Raw genomic sequence first — 22,586 nt, 5'->3', positions numbered from 1 at the left:
ACACACCACTTATGAGAGACTCCAAACATTTCCCTTGAGATAGTTCTGCCCCCCCAAAGTGCCCCACCCAACTGACAACACCCACATCTCTCCTCTCTTGTCTCTCCCCAGCCTCTACAACTCTGCATCCAGATGCGCCATTCAACAAAATCAAAGCCTGGCCCTCGGGAGTCCGGACTCCACCTCCAGCTGTGCGCAAACACGCACTCTAGTCTCTCAGCTTCCACGTGGAGCACAGGCAGGCCCACAGTGATGCATGGGAAGGAGTTCTCAAAGAATCACTCTCCATAGAAAAGGGAACATCTTGAGAGGTGGTGAAATACAGGTCAGCTCACCTGAGTAGAGATCACATGTTCCTTCTCTTCTTTACTACAGATTCTTCTATTTCTCAATGAACCTGGAGTAAAGCTAAGCATGAGGCTGTAGCAACACACATCAAAGGTTCTGCTGGAAATCACACCACTTTTCTATTTTGTGGGGGGGGGGGGGGGCCCGACATACTGATTTCTTGGGCTCCAAAATCACTGCAGATAGTGACTGTAGCCATGAAATTAAAAGACGCTTACTCCTTGAAAGAAAAGCTATGACCAACCTAGACAGCATATTAAAAAGCAGAGACATTACTTTGCCAATAAGGTTCGTCTAGTCAAGGCTATGGTTTTTCCAGTGGTCATGTATGGATGTGAGAGTTAGACCATAAAGAAAAATGAGTGCCAAAGAATTGATGCTTTTGAACTGTGGTGTTGGAGAAGACTCTTGAAGAGTCCCTTGGACTGCAAGGAGATCCAATCAGTCCATCCTAAAGGAAATCAGTCCTAAATATTCACTGGGAGGACTAATGCTAAAGCTGAAACTCCAATACTTTGGCCACCTGATGTGAAGAACTGACTCATTTGAAAAGATCCTGATGCTGGGAAAGATTGAAGGTGGGGAGAAAAGGGGACGACAGAGGATGAGACGGTTGGATGGCATCACTGACACAATGGACATGAGTTTGAGTAGGCTCCAGGAGCTGATGACGGACAGGGAAGCCTGGTGTGCTGCAGTCCATGGGGTTACAAAGAGTCGGACACAACTGAGTGACTGAACTGAACTGAACATACTGATTACATATTCATATTCTAGAGGAGTGTCTTAGGTTTCCGCTGAATATTTTTAATACAGAAGTCCAATGCTTCCTGAGCCATGCCAAATTCAGTGGGTTACTTGGTAAACTGCTTGTATGAGGCACACCAAGAGTGAAGTGTAAGGCAGGAAGCTGGCTTGGACTATGTTTCAGCCAGGAGCATTCAGATCACAGTTAACAGAGCTCTCTATGGCCTGATTCTGAGCAAGCCCTATTCAAAATATCAATATCAGCTCAAGTTCTATTAAGCTTCCCTTTGTATTGCCACTGGAATTGGTTACTAAATTGTACCTTGAAAAGGATAACTCCAGGAGCTGACATTTCTTGAAGTAGAAGACGAGCCTGGAAAAATCATCTGAGTTTGCAAAGAAAAATACTCTAAGAAAAGTTTCTTTCTTTGCATTGATGAAGCTGGGTATTTACTTTTGGTCATGTTACCTAATGGACTCGTACTGAAATTAAAGGCATAATTAATAATTGGCTTGTGAAGCAGAGGAAATTTAACTCAGAATTTCCTAATAGACATAGATACAGAAAAAATAGCCCTCACCCCTACACAGAGATTTGGATGTTGCATGAAATTTTACTAGCAAAACTTCTCTTGACCCACAGCAAGGTCTTCTTATTTATTTTTCCTGGCTACTCTAATTCAGAGATTAAAGTACTACTAATTCTCAGGAACTTTCCTTTTCCATGTAAGGTCACAAAATAAACCTTCAAAGTATGAATTAAATTTCAATTTAGTAGGACATTTGGTGTAGGACTTTACACAAGAAATTATTACTGATTTTTGCAACAAGTATTACTGAACTCCTGGTTTTTTGGCAGGAAAAAAAGTACAACTATCCTAATGAAAGTCAGTAAAAGCATCTGCCTACAATGCGGGAGAGCTGGGTTCGATCCCCGGGTTGGGAATATCCCCTGGAGAAGGAAATGGCAACCCACTGCAGTATTCTTGCCTGGAAAATCCCATGGACAGAGGAGCCTGGCAGGCTACAGTCCATGGGGTTGCAAACAGTCAGACACAACTGAGTAACTTCACTTCACTTCAATGAGAAAGTCTCTTGTTAGGGACGGGAAAAAAATTTTAACCGCAACATATTCAAATGATCAAATTCCAACTTTTCATTTCTTTCAATATTTTTTCTCTCTATATCACTCTTATGGTGGAAATTTTTAATTTTAGGTCATCTAAGATGTTAGATCCATAGACCTTTGTGAAAAAAAGAATTAGGAACTGTACCATCTTTTCTTTTATAAACCCAATGCTTGAAAATTGGCAGAGTCTGAGAAGCAGAAAGTCTCCTGGTTAACAGGATAAAAATGTTGGATCATTAAACCAGAACTCCTCCTTACTCCACTCTCAGTAAACTGGACCAAGGCAGACAAGGAAATTACAAATCTAAAGCAGATCTAGAAGATGAAGGAGGGAGATTATTGGAAACCTTGTCCATACAACATAAACTGCAAAGGCACTTCATTCAACCACAAATATTTCTGAATGAATGACCAGATCACTCACTTATTTACTGCTTAGAATCTGTCTCTCATTGGCAGTAATGCTCTCCTTATATTCAAAGCTCTGATTTTCCCCCATGTGGACTCTGAGAGATTTGAGCAGAGAGTATTGGTAAGTCTCTTTCCTACTGACTGAACAGAAGGTATTTATTATGTGTCTGTGGGCTGATGGGGAAGAGACTGTCCCTCAGATCTGGTGGTTCTGGCGGCTCACACTGTGCAGGTAGGCTACGCCAGCAAACGCTCAACTGGTGGTGCCATATAACCATATGGACACATAAGCTGGAGCAAAGTCTCTGTTACACTAAGATTTAAGAAAGGGTAGAAGCTCAAATAAGAGCAGTCAGTGGTATTCCTCTGCTAATAATTATTTAAACTGCAGTCTTCACCTGGGGTAGTGCTGGGTCTAACGGCTGTCTGAAATGATCACCTTGTCTGTGTTGGCCACTAACATGTGGACTGGTTCACTGTGTTTGGAATGTCTATGAGTCTACTTCTTGATCTTCCGCCAGTTTATTTTCACTGTGATAACCGCACATCACAAGTACCGCCATAGATGGCTCAGGGAATAAGTCCCCTAATTCCACTTTTACACAAAGGGTCAAGAGAAGAATGGTAAAGAGGAAGTGTGTGCGTGAGACGCGGGGGCTGCTTCTCCCCCAGAGTGGGCAGAGAGCTGCATGGCACTCCTGTCATGAGGTCTATGCTATAAGGCACAGTGTGTGGAAGGGAGGGGAGGGGAGGGTATAGATTTCCTCCGAGACAAGGTTGAAGCCAACACACTTGAGGATCAGAAATCTCTCTCATGCTTCAGCTTTGGATTTCCCACCCGTCAAGTTGTACTCTTCAAGTCTAAATGCTGAAGTTCGTGGGCTATAATCATTTTTGTCAGTGATGTCTGATGTGACATGACAACAGCCTTGCCAACCTCCTTCTCCTATTCTATCTTTTGGGTGCCGCTGTCCTCAAATTCTATCCTGCATCTTTCACCTGCTTAAATCGTCAAAGGTTTTGAGTACAGTGGTAAGCAAAATAAACTGAACAGGGCTTTCCAATTTTCTCAAAACCCAAGATGATTTCTCTCTCTGTCACTGCTATAGTCACCAGAAACTACATAAAACACTTATTTTCAGTGTGTCTAATCACAAATGGTGTCACTTCTATCCTTTACAAGAGAAGCTGAAAAGAATGATAAAAGTACTAAGTTATTCCTTTTCGTGACAGGAAGCATGTGATCTTACTATCCAGAAGGCAGAGATGGGTAGTGAGGAATACAGGTGCCTTATGCTGTGTGACTGAGTTTCCAGAGCAACTGCTGATTGTGATGGAGTAACTCTAACGTATTTCCATCGAGGTCAGAAGTTAAGGTTTTTCCATTATATATTCTGTTTTAAAATGGGGCTTTTAAAGGAAATTGGGTAGATGGAGAAAGATGAAGGTCAGGTGAAAGAACTATACACAGCTCAAGAAAATGGAACTCCTGAACTTTCACAGTGTTGGTTGATAGGATGGGAGAGGAATTCATGAATAGCCAGCTGACTTTCTGGTTTCCTAAGTTAGGGCTTCCTAATTTATTAAGAAATCTGAAATCAGTTCAGACCTAGAGGTCTAACTGGATCCACTCTACTTAGCTGCCTGAGACAAATTTCCTCTGCTGTCCTAAAAGAGTTATCATTTACTAAACTGACCTGGAGTCATAGAGAGACCAACCTTGGGAGAAGTCATTTGGTCACTGCATGAATGATTTAAATACCACTAATTTCATTTAAAACAAACCAAAAGCAACACCTTCCTATACAGCCCTTATTCTTTAATCAAATGGCAGGTATCTCACTCAGATTATTAGTTACTGAGGATATAAAAAAAGAGAATTCTTCCTCACAAAGACGTATAGCATAACTTAAAGGAGCAAATAAATAAAATAAGACAATTGCAAAACTGAGTAAATATCTATTTTAAATCCAGTTTTCAAAACAGAAAAATACAAACATGTGCTTGTAAAAAAATTCTAAAATGATAAAAAAGGCAGTGTTGAAAAATCAATGTCCCTTCCAGCACAAGCCACTGTCCGGTCTGCCTTCATTATAGAAAACCACCCTAATTCATTTTCCTGTATCTTTCCAGAAATACTAAAAACACATACACATATCTGTCTGAGTATATACTCCTGGATTCATATATATAAGTATGTACACTAATGGTTTTCAAAAGTAGCTGCATATCAAATCACCAAGGAAGTTTAAGAAACATACCAAAATTCAGATCCCACCAAGATCAATGAACTCTGAGGTTCCAGGGAAGGGGCTTATGTGCTGGAATTTTTCATTTTCGTTTCCTCAGGTGCTAAAGTGTGGCTGGGCTGAGAGCTGCACACCACCCTTCACCTTGCTCTTAGCATGCTCCATACCTGCACGTACAGAACAATCTCATTCCTCTGCTGTAGGTAGCAGTTTACATTATGATTTATTTCAGCAGCCCTTTACTGGCAGTTATTCCTTCTGGTCCCACAGTTTGGCTTTTATAAATGGTACCACACTATACCTCTGTGCTGGAGAGCATCCACTCCTCTCTGGGAGGAGCATCTGCCCTCCTCTCTGGGCACTAACCAGCATGGATTTCTTGTTGGGTTCACCAATGGGGAGCTCCGGCAGGAGATCAGCAGGAGGAAGGAGAGAGCCAAGGTATTTATTCCCTAGTCTCCCTTTCTGAGAGGTCACCTCCACCTGGCCGAATCCCTTGACCAAAGGTCCTTTCAAAGTGCTGACTTGATAGAAGTCTCTCTCCTTCTGGGTTCTGGTAACCACTTTCTACTCAAATTCCTTTGGCCTAAGGATGGTAATTAGTTGGCTGCTATTAGCTCTGGTTTACTGTACTAATAACTCTTGTGATTCTCCTATTCCCACCCCTTTATAAATAAATTCTCCTTGAATAATGCTATTTTCATTGCAGACTGATGTTTCTTCTTAGGATTCCAAAAGGTCAACCCTAGATGGCATCTATGCCTTTATTTCTTTGTGGACAATGCTGTCCCGGTTCCTTCTGAGAGCACTGGCTTCTTCACAAAGGGCAACAAGAGGTAATAAGGTTACCTTAAAGCAGCCATTTTATCCCTTTTTCTGAACATTTTTGACAACAACCAGGGAACAGCCCCATTACCTCTTCAATGTGCAAGGAGTATTGGAAGTATTCTGAAGCAATGGCTTAGGGAGAACCTCACTGCTTTCTTGGGAAGGAAGCTGACAGACACTGAAGAAAAACAGAAGAACAAGGGCAGTGGATGACTAAGAAGCAGAATTTCAGGATGCTTTCTTTTCAGAAACAATTTTTTTTTTTTTTTTTTTTGCCATATGACAGTCAAATTGACAAAAAGTTACAGGCTGGAAAGGAATCCCTGAGGCTAAATTATCACTCAGTGAAAACTCAGAATTGCAACTGGGTTGCAGTCTAATTAGTGTTGCTCCAACTGGCCCCACCCAAAGGAGAAACAATAGGGCAGATGCCCGACAAGGCTCTCAAGAGCAAAGGGGTAAGCCTGATGACTGTGAGCAAACACTTGTAGCTTGACTTGTAAAGGGAGTGCTTCTACTGATTTCTATGTATTTTATTATTTGTAGTTCATTTAGCTTTAGTTCTTTTATTTTAAAATTATTATCTCAGTATTTTTAATTGGGCTGCTCTGTGTTACACAAGGATCAAACAAATAAACAAAAATAAACATTGCTGCTAAACCCGAAAGGAATCAACACTAGGGGTTTGTCCACTGGTGGTGGGGAGACAGTTTAACAGCCAATAAAGATAAGGCAATTTTAAAAATTACAGAAGTAACTGATTTACATTGACCACTTATTACGAACCTGGCCATTTAAATATTACACAGTGATATCTCATCTGACTCTCACAACAAATCTTGAATGCAGGTATTATTCTTAATTGGGGCTTCCCTGATAGCTCAGTTGGTAAAGAATCCACCTGCAATGCGGGAGACCTCCGTTTGATCCCTGGGTCGGAAAAATCCACTGGAGAAGGGATAGGCTACCCATTCAGTACTCTTGGGCTTCCCTTGTGGCTCAGCTGGTAAAGAATCTGCCTGCAGTGTGGGAGACCTGGGTTTGATCCCTGGGTTGGGAAGACCCCCTGGAGAAGGGAAAGGCTACCCACTCTAGTATCTGGCCTGGAGAATTCCATGGACGACAGTCTATGGGGTCGCAAAGAGTCGGACACAACTGAGCAACCGTCACTTTCACTATTATTACTTACCATTTCAAGGAAGAGGTCTAACTCAGAGAGGGCAAGTGACAGCTAGGATATACCAGAGCTAAGGTTTCTCTGCCCGGGCCACACTGGCTTTTCCTTAACGCAGATCCCAAGGCTCACTGATGCTTTGTGCACGACAGAGCCGCTTATGTTATGATAGAGCCCGTTTCAGTCTTCAGATACCTATGTGCATATATCTCTCTATAAATGAAATCACTATTCGTTTGCAGAATCTCTGCCATAATGATACCATCCATTATGAGAAACATATTTCCCCCCTCAAAAATAGTGTTTCAGAATAGCATTTCCTTAAACTATGGAATCCTGTTTTAAGAAGCTGAAGAGAAGTACTGTAAAACCATCTTCTGTGGTCACATACATTTAGGAAATGCAGCCTAAGACATGCCCCTCGGGAGATGCACAATGGACATATTAAAGGCACAGAAGTCCTCTTGTTAAGAGTCTGTTGAACTTTGCCCCATTCCCCTCTTTGCACTTGTCTCCCATTCCAGCATCAGCCTGGTGCACGGTGATCTACAAGTCTCACATCTTTCATACATGCTGATGCCGACCCAACACTCAGTATCACATACCCTGAGATCTCTTTTCCTGTCAAGACCCAGTGCAAGGGTCTTGATCTTCTTGGGTTACATACACAGTAGATGCACAGTAAGAATATCTATTGGCTTGATTAATTTGATGAACCCATCCTGTCTCGATTTATGACCAAAAGGCAAGTATTTGCAAAGTAGCTGGCTGGCTTCCTTGAGGAGCTTTAAAGGAAAGCACTGGTGAGCTAATTGGATTCCCCTGAGGGCCAAGGGCCGGGCGCTCTCAAGCTCCACTACTGTCATCACTGCAGGGACAGTCAAAGTGCCAGTGATGACACAGGCTTGGCCCTGAGAGCTTTACATTGATATATATCCAGATTTTATTCTTGTGGAAGTCCATCAGCCTAAGGCACTGTGACTCTGGTTCTCAGACTTGAGGACCACGTGTCAAAACGACCTGCTGGGCTTGTTAAACCACGATTGCTGGGCCCCTCCTCCAGAGCTGCCTATCCTGTAAGTCTGGGTGGGGCCTGAGAACATGTATTTCTAACAAGCTCCCAGGTGATACCAATGATGGTGGTCCTAGGACCACATTCTGGGAACCACTACACTGAGCTAAGACCCTGCCTAGAAAGAGCAGCATGCAGAGACCAAAGCAGCATGCAGAGACCAAAGCAGCCTGCAGTACAAGGTTTTCTAGATTCTTAACTCAGACATTAAAAATAAGACCTCAAGGCTGTTTCCAACTAGAAATGTGTTCCTAGCTAAGTAAGCATCTGCTTTCCAGACTGACTGAAAAGTTTTAAAAGTAGTTCCTGAACTCCAATATGCTTTTAATTTACTTAATTTAGGATCTGGATCTCCCAGTAAGATTCCTCCAAATTATATACATAGGGAGGAGACAGACAATCCCAGTTCTAATCCAAATCGAGAAAAACAGCCACTTAGTGTTCCTTCCAAGTCCACTTACAGGCATAAAAGTGCCGAAAGCCATGCAAAATCTTAAGCTTACTTCCTTCCCTAAAGGCACTACCAAAACGTGGGGACTTAAAATGCTTAACACCTACTTACATAGACAAAATACAGCTAACTCCAGAATGAAACCTGTTCATTCATATATTTAATTAAACTCCAAGGTTTCAGCGTCTACCATGTCATGGCAAATGGGGGGCATTATTTAAGACTATTTAGTAAGATTAATTAGTTTATAGAAGAAAATGCAGACCCTTTCCATGATTTTAGCTTGTAAAGGGGGGAAGAAAACAATCCGTGTGAAGGAAAACATTGTTCTCTTTCTAATTTCCACTCTGTCAGGGACGCCAGCTAAGCAGTGAACGGTGTTTGGTCCCCATCTCCTCCCATACCCCCTCTGCCGACCGGCTGGAGATATCCAAGCCCACAGACAGCCCTGGTGCTTGGGAAAGAAATCCTGTGGGTCATGAAGAGTGAGGCCTGCCTTGAGCAATTTTTTTCTGTGGAAAAAAAAAGAAGAACCGCTAATAACCAAATGCATTTATCCAATAAAAACTGGATGGATCACCAGGCAGGATCACCACCCTCGACCAAGTGAGATCTTGGCTGGGCAATGGGAAAAGCTGACAGGAAGCCTCTCAGAAAACAAGAATGTGGGTGACATCAGTGACAATCTCTGAAAATGCCAAGGGAACCTAGTCTGGTACCAAACCGAACCTGGCTAGGTATCCAACCTAGCCTTGGAAAAGCTGTGGCCATGGTGGCCCCAGGAGCCTGAGATGTAAGAGGGATGGTTCAGGGCTTGTCCAAGAGATGACCACAACTGAGCAGGCGGGAACTACCGTGGGGGCGGTGAGGAGTAACAAGAAAAGGAAAAGGATTCCTTGTGAAAATCATTTTGCTTTCAAGCTATTTTGCAAGGTGGGGAACACTGCCAAATTTTCAGGCAAAACTGTCTGAAGAGATCTTTTATGCTTGGAGGCAGGTGAGAAAAAATATCCTCAATCTAACAGGAAAGATCCTCTTCCCACAGAAAGCTGATTTAACCACAGAGGAAAACTTCCTCTTTCAAATCCCTGCATTCCAAAGAATGACAAATAAAGATCACTGGAGCAAACCCATAGCTGCCTGTTTGGGTGTAACTCTTTTGGCATAAAATAGCATTTAGATGGTAAAATTACTTTAAAAAATATGCCATTAGTTATCACTTGTCTAATGCCTCTTATTCATTTAGTGATTTATCTGGACCCAATAAATAACAGTGAGGCATGCAGCTTATCAGGTACCTGGTGAGGTGTGGAGGTTTCCTGTTTTAGGAACAGGCCTGTCTACCCCGGTGGGTCTAGGTTTAAGGTGGGGCGGTACCTGCCTCTACAGTAGAAGCTCCTTCCTCCACTAGTAACTCAAAGACTGACCTGACAGCTCCAGGCCATCTAGACAGGAGGCCAGTGTGGAGAATGGTCAGAACAGCCTGGGACATCTCTCTGCACCTGAATAACACACACCAGAGATGAGGAATAAAGGGACAGGAAGGACAGAGTAGAAGAGGACCCCTGACGAGTTGCTGATAATTGCCATTCATAGTGCCGAACACGTAAATGACACAAAAGATGATCTCGTTTAAACATCACAAAACCTTTTCATGGAGGGTATGGTTACCCTATTTTACAGATGAAGAAACTGAGGCAGAAAGTACTAAAGCAACTTGCCTCCTTCCCCTCCAAATCCATACCTGCTTTTCTCTATGTTAATTTTCTCCACAGAACTTTTCAACATTTGCTATCTGAGATTCTGATATTACCTTTCTAGAATATAAAATCCATGACAGCAGAAACAATGCAATTTCTTATCACCCTATCTTTAGGATTCAGAACAACACCTGGCCCACAGTCAGTGTTCAAACAATATTTATTAAGTGAATGTTGACTGAATAAGTAAAACAGAAGTAAACTTTTAGAGATATCTCTCTTGGTGAGCTTTTCCCAGGTTTCATGTGAGGGCAGCTGAAGCAAATTCAGTAGGAGCCAACAGTGCTTCAGAGAAACAACTCGGCCTGGAAGCAGGCCGTGTTTATCCTCTGAATTCCAGGCACTGTTCTCCTGCCTCTCACTGGCCACTAAAACTGGAGAGGTTGACTCTGGCAGAAATTGAAGGCATTTGGCATGCACACATCTTTTAGGTCACCAGAAATAACTTGGACATGCATGTGTGTGTGTGTTAAGCGGAAAGGACAAGAAAAATCAGTTTTATTTATGGGGCTACTGGGCAGTGAGTTAGTTTTTATGGGTGGGGACCACTTAGGCAGGGAGAACTCTCAGGTTAGGTTATTCCATTACTGGAATCATCCCCTGTCCTTCTCTCTATCCCTACCCCAGTGGTCTGAAAAAAAGCATTTCCTTGGTCAGTTTTAATTTGGGGGAATTACTGCAGTATCTTCAGTCCCTAGTGGGATGCCCCCTGACTTCTTTCTTAGCATTTGTTTACTTCCTCCTTAAAAATCACTATCCTCCAAAAAAGCGGAGGCATGAGGCCAGTTCTGTTGGTCACTAGGAAAGAAAGAGATGAATTTCTGCTGTCCTTTGTAAGCACCCAGCGAATGACCTCTATTCTTAGGACAGTTCACCCCACTATGTCCACCATTGGGAGAAGGGGGATGCGGGCATTCAGGGACACATTCGGGGCCAAGGACAGGCATTGGCCAGTTGATGTTGGTGCCAGGATTAAAACCTAGGTCTTCCTGCTTTCCATATCAGTAATAGAACTATCTTTCTTTTTGCCTCTGCCATCAGATATGGGTTTGGTTTTGTTTCTTAACTTCTTAGAATCTCATTTATGAGTTATTTTCTTTCAAATAAGATTCTGGAAATGGGAAGCTCATCTTCATATGCCACTGTGGCAGGGTGAGAACCTTCCATCCCCTCCTACTGACCTAGGCAGCCCAGCTCCATCCCAAGGCCATTGCTCATGACTCTGACTTCTGTCAGCTAACCTTTGCGGAAAAAACTGGCCCAAATTCAGTAGCTTAAAACAACCACAAGGTATTACTCCTCATGCATCTGTGAGTTAATTGGGCAGCATTTCTGTTGCTCTTTCCTGGACTCACTCTTGTGCCTGCACTGGCTGACTCTGGGCTCTGGGCTTAGCTGGTGAGAGTAGGCCTTCTCTTTCCAATAGTCCTTCATCTTCAAGGAGGTTGGACTGGGCTTTTTTACATGGTGACTGGGATCCAAGAGGATGAGACAGGAAGCTGCAGGGCCTTATGGCCTGGCGTGGAAGTCATATGATGGTCAAATCAAGTCAGAGGGTAAAGGCCAGCCTAAGTTCAACAGCTCCACCTCTTAAGGGGAGGAGCTGCAAAGACTCTTGGGCCATATTTATCATAGGCCTCCGAGACAGAAGGGAATGAACTGGGACCATAAGAAGCTAGGGACTAAAGAATTTCATCTGTTACCAGAAAACATATGGATTTAAAGTGGCCAAATCTTTTAACTTTTCCAAGGAAGCTGGGAATCTAGATTTTAAAAAATCTATTAATAGCCAGTTTTTTAGAGCAGTTTTAAGCTTATAAAAAACTGCTCAAAATAACTTAGAATTTTTATATAACTCTCCCCTTTCCCGAAGTTTCCTCTATTATTAACACCTCTCATTACGGTGGTATATTTATAGCTACTGATGAACCAATTTTGATACATTATTATTACCATTGTTATTAACTATCAACTAAAGTCCACAGTTCACATTAGGATCCACTCTTTCTGTTCTATGAGTTTTATGAGTTCTGAAAAGGCATCATGTCTTATGTCTACTACTGTCCTAAAAAAACCCTGTGTCCTTCCTGCCCTCTAATCTTTTTACTGATTTTGTAGTTTTCTGTTTTCCAAAATGTCACGTAGTTGGTATCATACCATACTATAGTCTTTTCAGAGTGGCTTTACACATGTATGGTTTAATCCATGTCTTTTCATGACTTGATAGCTCATTTCCTCTCAACGTCAAATAATATTCCATTGTTTGGATGTACCATAGTTTGGTTATCCATTTACCCGCTGAAGAATGACTTGGTTGCTTCCAACTTGGCAATTATGAATAAAGCTGCTATTTATATTTGTGGGCAGGATTTTGTTGTGAATGTAAGTTTTCAACTTATTTGAGTAAACACCGAGGAGTGTGGTCGCTTGATTGTGTTGTGTGATAAGTCTACATTTAGTTTTATAAGAAGCAATCAGCTTGCCTTTTAAAGTGGCTTTCTCAGTTTGCATTCCCACCAGCAATGCAAGAGACTTCTGTTGCTCCTTATCCTCATCAGCATTTGATGTCAGTGATTTGGAGGCTAGCTGTTCTAATAGGTGTAGAATGATACACCCTTGCTTTAATATTGAGCATACTGGTCCTTTATCAGATATGCATTTTGCAAATGTTTTCTCCTAGTCTGTGGCTTGGCTTTTCATTTTCTTAATAATGTCTTTTGCAGAGCAGAAGCTTTTAGCCTAAATGAAGTCCAACTTACCAAGTTTTTCTTTCATGGATTATGTTTTTGGTGCAATATTTAAACAGTCACTGCCAAACCCAAAGATACCTAGTTTTTCTCCTTTGTTGTGTTCTAGAATTTTATAGTTTTGCATTTTACACTTAGGTCTATGATCCATTTTGAGTTAATTTTTATGAAAGTTGTAAGGTCTATGTCTAAATTCATTTGTGTGTGTGTGTATGTCTAGTGGTTCCAGCCAGCATGAAATCTGGATTTTGTTGTGAAGTGACCTGATCTTAAAAGGTTGGTTCAATTTTTTTTTTGGTGGTCATGCTGAGATGACAACTAAGTTCCCCTTTCTCCAATACACATTTCTGTAGAATGTTTTTCTCTACCCTGGATCACCTCTGTCTCCCTCATCCCCTTATCTGAAATGCTCTTCCATCCATTCGTATCATCTTTCCTAGTGCCCACCTCACATTTCATCTACTCCACCTTTCCCAACACTAGACTGGCTTGTGTACCTAAAAAATACCCAGTTAAGAGTTGTTGAACTCTATATACACTTCTGAGCTCTAAGTTCCATTTAGCACTGTTGTTTACCACCGTCTTTCTGCCTCAACCAGAGTATAAACTTCTGGGGAGGCCCAGGAATTCTCTCCTTCTCCTTTACCACAGGAAGCTCAGCAGAGGTTTGAGCACAAATTTGGTCAGTGATCTCCACCAACTATTTTAGACAATCTAAAGTGCTCTTTGATCTTTAGGAGAGATGGCTGAGGACCTCCCAAAGACAGGATCCCTGAAGTCTTGCCCTAGCAAGGCCGAAATGGTAGCATCTCTGATTCTGATGCCAGCTTTAGCATTATGTCCACACAAACAAGAGGGCACTCATCCCCTTGGAGAATTAGGAAAGATGTAACAATGAGACAGCAAAATATGGCCTCTGAAGCACCAAAGATGCCGAGTCACAAATGTGTTTCTTTCATTATGATTGTTATGTGGTCAGAAGGATCATCCCAGTCATTATGAAAACAATGAAAAATGAATGAAATAAAAAAAGACAGTTTTCTGGTGACTGATTCCCCAACTCATGCCTAATTTATACTCAACATAGTGGTAATCCCCCACCCCTTGATTTGGTCTTGTGTCCTCATCTGCATCATTAAGTGTTTCCCATTCAAGGGGTTTGGTGCATCTCAAAGTGAGCAAAGATGGAAAGAATGAAAGGGTCCAGGGCTGAGACCCAAGAGGTCTGGACTGGTTGTGACAGAGCCCAAGCACCACAGCGGAAGGTGCTTCAGACCTCTCAGAATTCATAGCCTCAGGGAAATGCTGCGGCTTGCATTTGCCAGGGTGACCTCGAGTCTGTCTGTGTGTGGTCCATCCAGGCCAATCCCAGGCAGAAAAAAACAGGCAGGCACAAACTGGGTGACAAGCTCTCCCAGCCCTGGGTTTAGAAATGGGTGGTGAACCAGTTGCAGTGTGGAGCCACTGACACGGCCCTCATCAGGGCTGAGGCAAACTCCGTTTCAGCACTGCTTCTACCTCAAGAGCAGCTTTCTCAGAGCTCAGGACTCCCACGGATCACTTCGCTATTCCCTCGAATGGAAGACAACAGCCCAGCAAGAAACATACCCACATTCCAGCCTCCCATCCTCCACCAAACAAGGAGATTGTTACAGGCCTCATACTCCCTTCCCTTGGAAAGCCCCCAAGGAAAGCCCCCAAACCTATAGCAAGTAGGCATGTGTCCCACGGATGGCATGAAGCAGGTAAAGTGATAGCCAGTGTTTTACATAAAACAAATCTAGCTTATTTAAAGTATGACTTTTGTACATTTCATAGCATATGATGAATAATTGGGTTCTCAAAAAAATCACATCTAGACATCAAAAAATAAAAAATCACAAGCCCCCTCATCCATGACTTGTTTAAAAGACATAACCCCCCATTTCCATGTAACTGCTGAAGCAGCCTCTTTGGACACACTATACTCAACAAAGCCTTAGGGGCTCCCAGACACCAGCTGCTGAAAACAGAGCTTAAAGACCACTAGTTGGTGCTGCTGGTGAAAATCATAGAGTGTTGAGCAACCATGCTCATCAGTTCAGTTCAGTTGCTCAGTCGTGTCCGACTCTTTGCGACCCCATGCATCGCAGCACGCCAGGCCTCTCTGTCCATCACCAACTCCCGGAGTTCACTCAGACTCACATCCATCGAGTCCGTGATGCCATCCCGCCATCTCATCCTCGGTCGTCCCCTTCTCCTCCTGCCCCCAATCCCTCCCAGCATCAGAGTCTTTTCCAATGAGTCAACTCTTTGCAGTTTCAGCTTTAGCATCATTCCTTCCAAAGAAATCCCAGGGCAGATCTCCTTCAGAATGGACTGGTTGGATCTCCTTGCAGTCCAAGGGACTCTCAAGAGTCTTCTTCAACACCGCACTTCAAAAGCATCAATTCTTCGGTGCTCAGCTTTCTTCACAGTTCAACTCTCATATCCATACATGACCACAGGAAAAACCATAGCCTTGATTAGAAGGACCTTTGTTGGCAAAGTAATGTCTCTGCTTTTCAATATGCTATCTAGGTTGGTCATAACTTTTCTTCCAAGGAGTAAGCGTCTTTTAATTTCATGGCCACATGAAACCATGCTCATGCTGAGCAACAAATAACCTCAGCAACTGCAAGGTACAGAGGCTTAAACAGAATGGAAGAAAAGGAACCAGAATCTCCTTAAAGCCTAGGAAAGCAGCATTAGGAGTCCCTGAGGGAGCCATCCATCACGGGACGGAGGCTCCACTGGCCATGGAGAACCAGAAGGGACTCGCTGTCCACAAGCTGAACAAGTTACATTATTTGAACATTTGAGGATACTTCCTGGTATACAAACACATCATCTACGTCATAATAGGTAAGTAATTAAACTTCTTGAATATCAAGGTAGTATTTAAAGCTGTCAACAATTAAAAAGAGACCTGATTTTCTCAATGTACAGTTTCATCTTACATTGTGGCTGCATTTTCTAAGCACCTCTTACCCACTTTAGAGTCATTTTTCATTCCAACCCTAAGTATCCCTTAGTCTCTTCTCAGGAAAAAAAAAATGTTAGACCCATTTTGCGGGTCTGTAAATATGTTAGCGAGATAGAATGGCGGGGTGCAATCATGCAACCACAGCGAGGAGAAGGGTAGGAAATGGTTCTGACATGCTGGTGTCTCACCAAGAGAAACGACTGCCCTGAAGGCAATTTGTGGCTGAACCTCGAACTATTTTCATCAGAGAAAGGCAAAGTCAACTCTGCTCTTCCTGAGTTTCACACAACTGTGGCCAGAGGGTCCAGCTGTTCTGGTCATGGCCTCACATTCTTTCTGCAAAGGCTCTAGTGGACAAGATTTATGCGGTGGTCTGAAGAAGCAAGCTAAGTAATGTGGGATGTAACCACAAAAGAGAACTTTCTGGCCCAAGCAGAATAGATCTAGTTTCCGTGGAGGATTGGACAACCAGCCTCAAAACAGTCTCAGCTATGGGTGCTCAACACCAAATAATGAAGCAACAGAGGTTCTTCTCTTTTAGAGTATCTGCTTTGTGATCATGGTCATGCTGAGCTTTGAGGAGCTAAAGACTCAAAGGGCTCCTGGAGCTATTCTCTCTGGCAGTAGAGACAGATAGCACTGAACATACTCAACAAAAGCTGGGGAGAAGGGAAACTGTGACAACACAAATGAGTGAAACAAATGTAGCTGCTGATCTACTGAGCTACTACAGTGCCCGGATGTTTGTAAAACTTAAAGAAGTAGTTTTTCATGCCCCAGCAGCCAGCACAGGCAAGGAGCCATCACCAAAGCCATCTCAGCAGGATGGTAGATCAAACATCACCAAGGCGAAGAAGCAGTATGTTAAGAATCGTGATTCCCCTTTGAGATGATGGTGCTTAAAACATGTGAAATAAACTTAGCCAAGCTTCCAAGTTGAGGGAGAAGGTTTACGTTAGGTTCATGGGACAATACTCAAAGTCAGGCGGGGCCAGAGAGCACATTCTGGGTAGAATGGCTGAAAAGGGCCCCCTGTGGCCAGCAGCTGGACGTCATACTTACAGTGAGTTGGGCCGGGTGGGTTTGAGCACATCCAGGTCTGGGTCACTGGAGTTTATGTTGGGCTGTAAGCTGCTGCTGGAATTGAGGATGCTGTTCGCATTTGAAGAGACGACAGATTCCAAACTGGAGTTGATGAGGCTGTTTCTTTGTTCCTCTGTGGGGAACAAAACCCCACAAACCCCATATTAATATTATTCCATTCGATTCCATTGGGATAGTCTGTTCCTACCTATCCAAAAGTTTATAAATAATGAGGTTACATGGAGCTCTCTGGTGCTAATGAAACTAGGAAAAGGACGTAGGGAAGAATTACAGGACAAATAAGAATCACAAGTGGGAGGACTTCCCCGTGGATCCTGTGGTTGGGAAACTGCCTGCCGATGTAGGGGACGTGGGTTTGGTCCCTAGACTAGGACAAGTCTACATGCCGAGGGGCAGCTGGGCCTGTGCTCTAAAGCCTGTGAGCTGCAACTACTGAGCCCACACGCTGCAACCACTGAAGCCAGTGTGTCTAGAGCCCGTGTTCTGCAACAAGAGAAGCCACCACGATGAGAAGCCTGCACACCACAACTAGAGAGCAGCCCTGGATCGCGGCGACTAGAGAAAGGCCACAAACAGCAACAAAGACCCAGCACGGCCAAAAATAAATAAACAAATGAATTAAAAAAATACTAATTACCAGTGGGAAAGGAAGAACCTGAGAGTAACAGGTGATGTGAAACTTTAGAGCAAAACTCATTCCTCTGCTTGACAGGACATATCTTCTCTTTCACATGACAAACCTTTTCCTAAGAGTGGCTCAACCACCACACAAGTTGTATCTTCCTTGGACTGGCAGATGGTCAGAACAGAGAGAACCTTCAAAGCCCCCTTGCAGTCAATCATATCCTTTTGGCTTCTGTGACATTCACCCTTTATTCTAAAACTCCTGCCCCTAACACTGCCTTACTTGCCTAAGCCAGGTCCTACCTCTGACCCTATGGTACCACACTATAAAATATCTACTCTTTAGCCATCCACTTCCTTATGGCTCTGCAATCTAACCCCCTGATCACTCCCCAGCCAGATCCTTCTGGGTTGCCTCTAGCTCCAACTATTTGATGCTGAGCTTCCAGTTAGTTTTTTGACTAATAGATCTGTAAGGACTACAGAGTAGTCTACATATACAAATCTGAGTCTATGTTCCAAGCAGTCACATTAGTGCTTGGAGAATATTACCAAGTCAGAGGGGAGAAACCTTGAGTTCCCTTCAAGACGACACTCCTGACTGGGTGTGTAGAGTCAGGCAATATTTGGCTCTCTGTTTCTCGGTCAATGCAGCTATACAATGGGGAGCATGAAAAATGCCTTGCACAGCTTGGGGAGCTGTCATGAGGATCAAGTGGGATCATATGCAAGAATGTGTTTTGTAAACTTCAGAACATTGCTCAAAGAAAAGAACTTTCTGTTTCTTCCCATCTTTAAAAACTTGGAACCATGTGCTGAAGAAAACACTTTGGATGATTTAGACAAATGGCATGGGCACTACTGTAGAAGCAAAACATCAGAGACATGGAATGTCTTTCTTGTTCCACATTCCTTACAGATACACCATGTTGGAATCAACTGATGTTTTGGGCAATCAATTCATGTATCAAGAAATGTCATATCTGGGTTAATCCTCACTGGATCTTTCTGAAATGAGCCAGAGGTATACCATATCCCTAAGAAGAAAGACTAGGCTCACTTACATGGTAGTTTAGAGGTCAACATTTGAACTTAGGTCTCTTTAGGCAAAATGGGGGGTGGGGTGTTATGATAAAAAATGCTCTTCCTTTGCACTATTCATGTATATAAAAATAAGCTTATGAAATGATGTTAGAGTAATATTCACATCAGTTACACAAATACATAAACATACAAACACACACATACACACCAATAATACCTAGCATCTTGGCAAATTCTCAAGGCCATGTTGAAACCTCTCAGAATTCTGAATCAAAAAAACCCATGATGCTTATGGGGTATCCTTGAACTCTAATTAAATTTTGAAAAAAAAAATAGATTATTAAGTTGATTCCTGAGGTTTAGAACAAGTGATATTTCAAAAGTTTGAGTCCCAAAGAGAAACAACAAAGAAGGAGAAATCAACAGTTACATTGAGCCAAGATGTGGGAGGACTAATAGGACCTGCAAATGGGAGTTTGCTACCAGGAAGAAAAACAACTCCAAAATTACATAATTAGGGGATCATTGAGAGAATGGATATGCCATTTATCAGTATGAATCAGTTCATAAGTAAGTAAAATTTTCCTTTGCACAAAATCCTCGCATCAAGACTCCTGAAACAGTACGAGGAGCCCAAGACTACCTCCACTCCACAGGGAGTAAGGATGACACTTCACTGGGGCTCAAAGGATGTATGTTCTGCTTCATGAGAGGAGAGATGAAGAGTTTCATTAACTCTGGTTTGAGGCTAAGTATGTAGGATATAATTATCTGAATTCATAGGAAATAGAAGAGAATAACTATAGCTCATATTTCTTTGTGATTATATTTACTTGTCCATGCTGCTACTGCTGCTGCTAAATCGCTTCAGTCATGTCCGACTCTGTGCGACCCCATAGATGGCAGCCCACTAGGCTCCCCCATCCCTGGGATTCTCCAGGCAAGAACACTGGAGTGAGTTACCATTTCCTTCTCCAATGCATGAAAGTGAGAAGTGAAAGTGAAGTCGCTCAGTCATGTGCGACTCTTCGCAAACCCATGGACTACAGCCTACCAGGCTCCTCCGCCCGTGGGATTTTCCAGGCAAGAGTACTGGAGTGGAGTGCCATTGCCTTCTCCGACTTGTCCATGAGAGGGGTATAATTCTATGAATTAAAATACTGCCTTGCTAAAAGAATATCAGCTTTTCTAAAATATTATGAGGACATTTGCTATTCATCAGAAAACAGAGTACCTGAAATGAAACATTTTTAATTTTCACTTATTCAATAAATATTTATTGAGCTCCTCCTGAGTACCGAACCTAGCCCCCAGACAGCAGACTCTGACACTAATTCATTGCTAGTTTAATCAGATGAATATTAGAGTACTGACTGATTCATATGTCTACCTTTCTCAGTAGACTACAAACAACCTAAGATTGGGCACGGGACAGACAACATTTTGAAATCACAACTGAAAAAAGTCAAAGAAAGATGCTTTGCTTTATAAAGTATTTTACCAGAATCCTAATGCTCATAAAAAAGCTTTGTTTCTAAAAAATGGATTTAGGTAAAAGTTTTAAGAACCTAGCTCCCACTACAGTATTATAGACTGGGTCTTTCCCATGAGCTAACGAGGAAGACTGCAGCATGTGGAACAATGATGATTTTGGGTTTTGAAAATTTTTTTATTTTTTAAAAATTTTATTTTGGGGTATAGCTGATTTACAACATTGTTAGTTTCAGGTGTATGACAAAGTGATTCAGTTATACATATAGCTATTCTTTTTTTCAGATTCTTTTCCCATATAGGTTATTACAGAGTACTGAGTAGAGTTCCCTGTACTATACAGTAGGCCTTTGTTGATCTATTTTATGTATAGTACTGTGTGTTAATCCCAAACTCCCATAAACCCATAAGAGAATGAGGGTATGGATAGATAACGAGGACTCAACCTTCCTCGGACTAGCAGTTAATAGAATAAAACAGGTGGCTCTACCCTAACTGAGCTTGAGGAGGGATTCATTTACTGGAGGACATACATTCTTTCTTAAAATAATAAATTCTTTTTGAGATTATATTTTGACTTATATTTAGGTACCTAGGACCTGTCACATGTGGTGGACTTATAATAAAACAACAACAAAAGCAAAAAATCAGGGAAAGGGATTCTTTGTCCAAGAAGAAAATGCCAAAAACTTAATCATAATATTTCACAGGTTTGCAGCCAAGATAAACAAATACGCATCCCAAGAGGCAGACTCTTTACTGACATCCCCCATGGGTCACAAGATATGGGGACCTGGAAAACCTGGCACTCTCTGACTACAGGAACACTACAATTTTCTTTGACAGGAGACCTCACATAATAAGACTGAGAGCTTCTAAGAGGACAGACGTCTAAGCTGAAATGCTGACAATCCTTTCTGAGGATGAGTAGGAAGGTGATTATTGCAGAGACTGAGTGGGGAGTAAACTCAACAGCAAATCAAATGTTTAGCGGTTAAGGAAAACTATACACAACAAATTCTAATTTGCAGCTTCAATGAATTAAGAAGAAAAAGAGCAAATGATTCAGTAATGTCCCTCAAAACAGGAGGACTTCTGTCAAGTCAGCAAATGGACACTTGCCTCTGACAGAAAAACATGAGAACAAGCAGCCTAAAAGATTAAAAATAAAAAAATTAACGAAATCATTCAAATACCAGAGCTGGACTTCTTTGAGTCACTTATGAGTCAAACGAGCTCTGGCATCTACATCAGAAGGTATAAGAAGGACTGATGGCAATTATATTGCTGGAAAAAAAAATTACAGGCTAGTGGGCTCAAAAAAGGAAAACAGCAACCAGTTATGAGTCAAATCAACAAGATCAAATGACCAAAACAGAAAGAATCCCCACAACGCAGGAATTTTCCTGACCTGGTTGAAGGCAGTGAAAACGCTTGCTTATTTGTCAACAAGAATCTCTTTTCTTATTACTCACAGGAAAGAAGAGCCCAGAGACAAAGAAATGGTAAAATAAAAGCTCAAACAGTTGCAAATGTGCACAGGTCATGTGTTGGATGCTTTCATTAACACATGCTCCCTAGGAAGGGACAAACTGGATGTGGATCTGTGCCTTAAAAATGCACGCTACTCAAGGGCAGGGCCATGTCTGTCCACACAGACTACATCAAGCAGCCATGACAATGGCCAGTGAGGTCAAGGTTAGTTCATACACTCCTGGTGCCCAGGCCATGCACAGTAGAGACTAAGGCTCTACAACGGTCATGACATAAATGATAAACATAAATAAGGCAACCCTAACTACCAGGACGCGTTCTGCTGGCACACAAGGAGGCAGTTTTGTGTGACTTAATTTTTCAGGTGCTTCAGGCAGGGACCACTAATGTCCTTGAAACCAAAGTACTGGTTACAGTGGGCAGAGTCTCTGTTTTCTGTACAAATCAGGAGTGGAAAAACATGAGTATGCAACCAAATCACTGCAACTAAAAAAAGCAAGCCACAGAATAATTTTGGTGATATTGTACTTCTTTTGGGGGTTGCCATGGAAATTTTGGAGCTAAGCTCCTTCACTTTCCATATTTATCAAGTGACTCCCGCTTGCTCTGATGACAAACACACCACATACAAGAGGCAGGGTCTCTGCTGATCACAGAACCCAGAGGTGAGACAAGGAACGCACATGCAGAGCCCAGCCAAATTCGCCTGGCTTGGCAGGCCTGAACATGTCTGGCCCACTGAATACTCAGAGCTGAAGGGTAAACAGGAAACACAGACCTCCGATAACACTTTCAGGGAGCTTTCCCACCATGCACAACAGTATGTCATCATACAGGCTGGTATTCTAGCTTTCCACGAGGTCTTGGACTAGCTGTCAAAAAGAAGAGCTAAGACGACTGATCTGTAAC

General features: G+C 42.4%; 1 protein-coding gene across 2 annotated transcripts in view; it reads right to left on the bottom strand.

Moving 5' to 3' along the window:
- The window catches only part of ARHGAP26 (Rho GTPase activating protein 26), a 475,905-nt gene that overhangs the window by 57,350 nt on the left and 395,969 nt on the right, over positions 1–22,586 (bottom strand). For both annotated transcript variants that reach the window (XM_052642542.1, XM_052642543.1), the window contains exon 20: positions 16,983–17,136. In XM_052642542.1, coding sequence (XP_052498502.1) covers positions 16,983–17,136 — 154 coding nt within the window. The remainder of the gene's footprint in view (positions 1–16,982; positions 17,137–22,586) is intronic.

This window comes from Budorcas taxicolor, chromosome 7, assembly GCF_023091745.1.
Source record: "Budorcas taxicolor isolate Tak-1 chromosome 7, Takin1.1, whole genome shotgun sequence".
NCBI lineage: Eukaryota > Metazoa > Chordata > Mammalia > Artiodactyla > Bovidae > Budorcas > Budorcas taxicolor.
The sequence above is the reverse complement of the archived record's forward strand: the minus strand, read 5'-3'. Positions and strand labels throughout refer to the sequence as shown.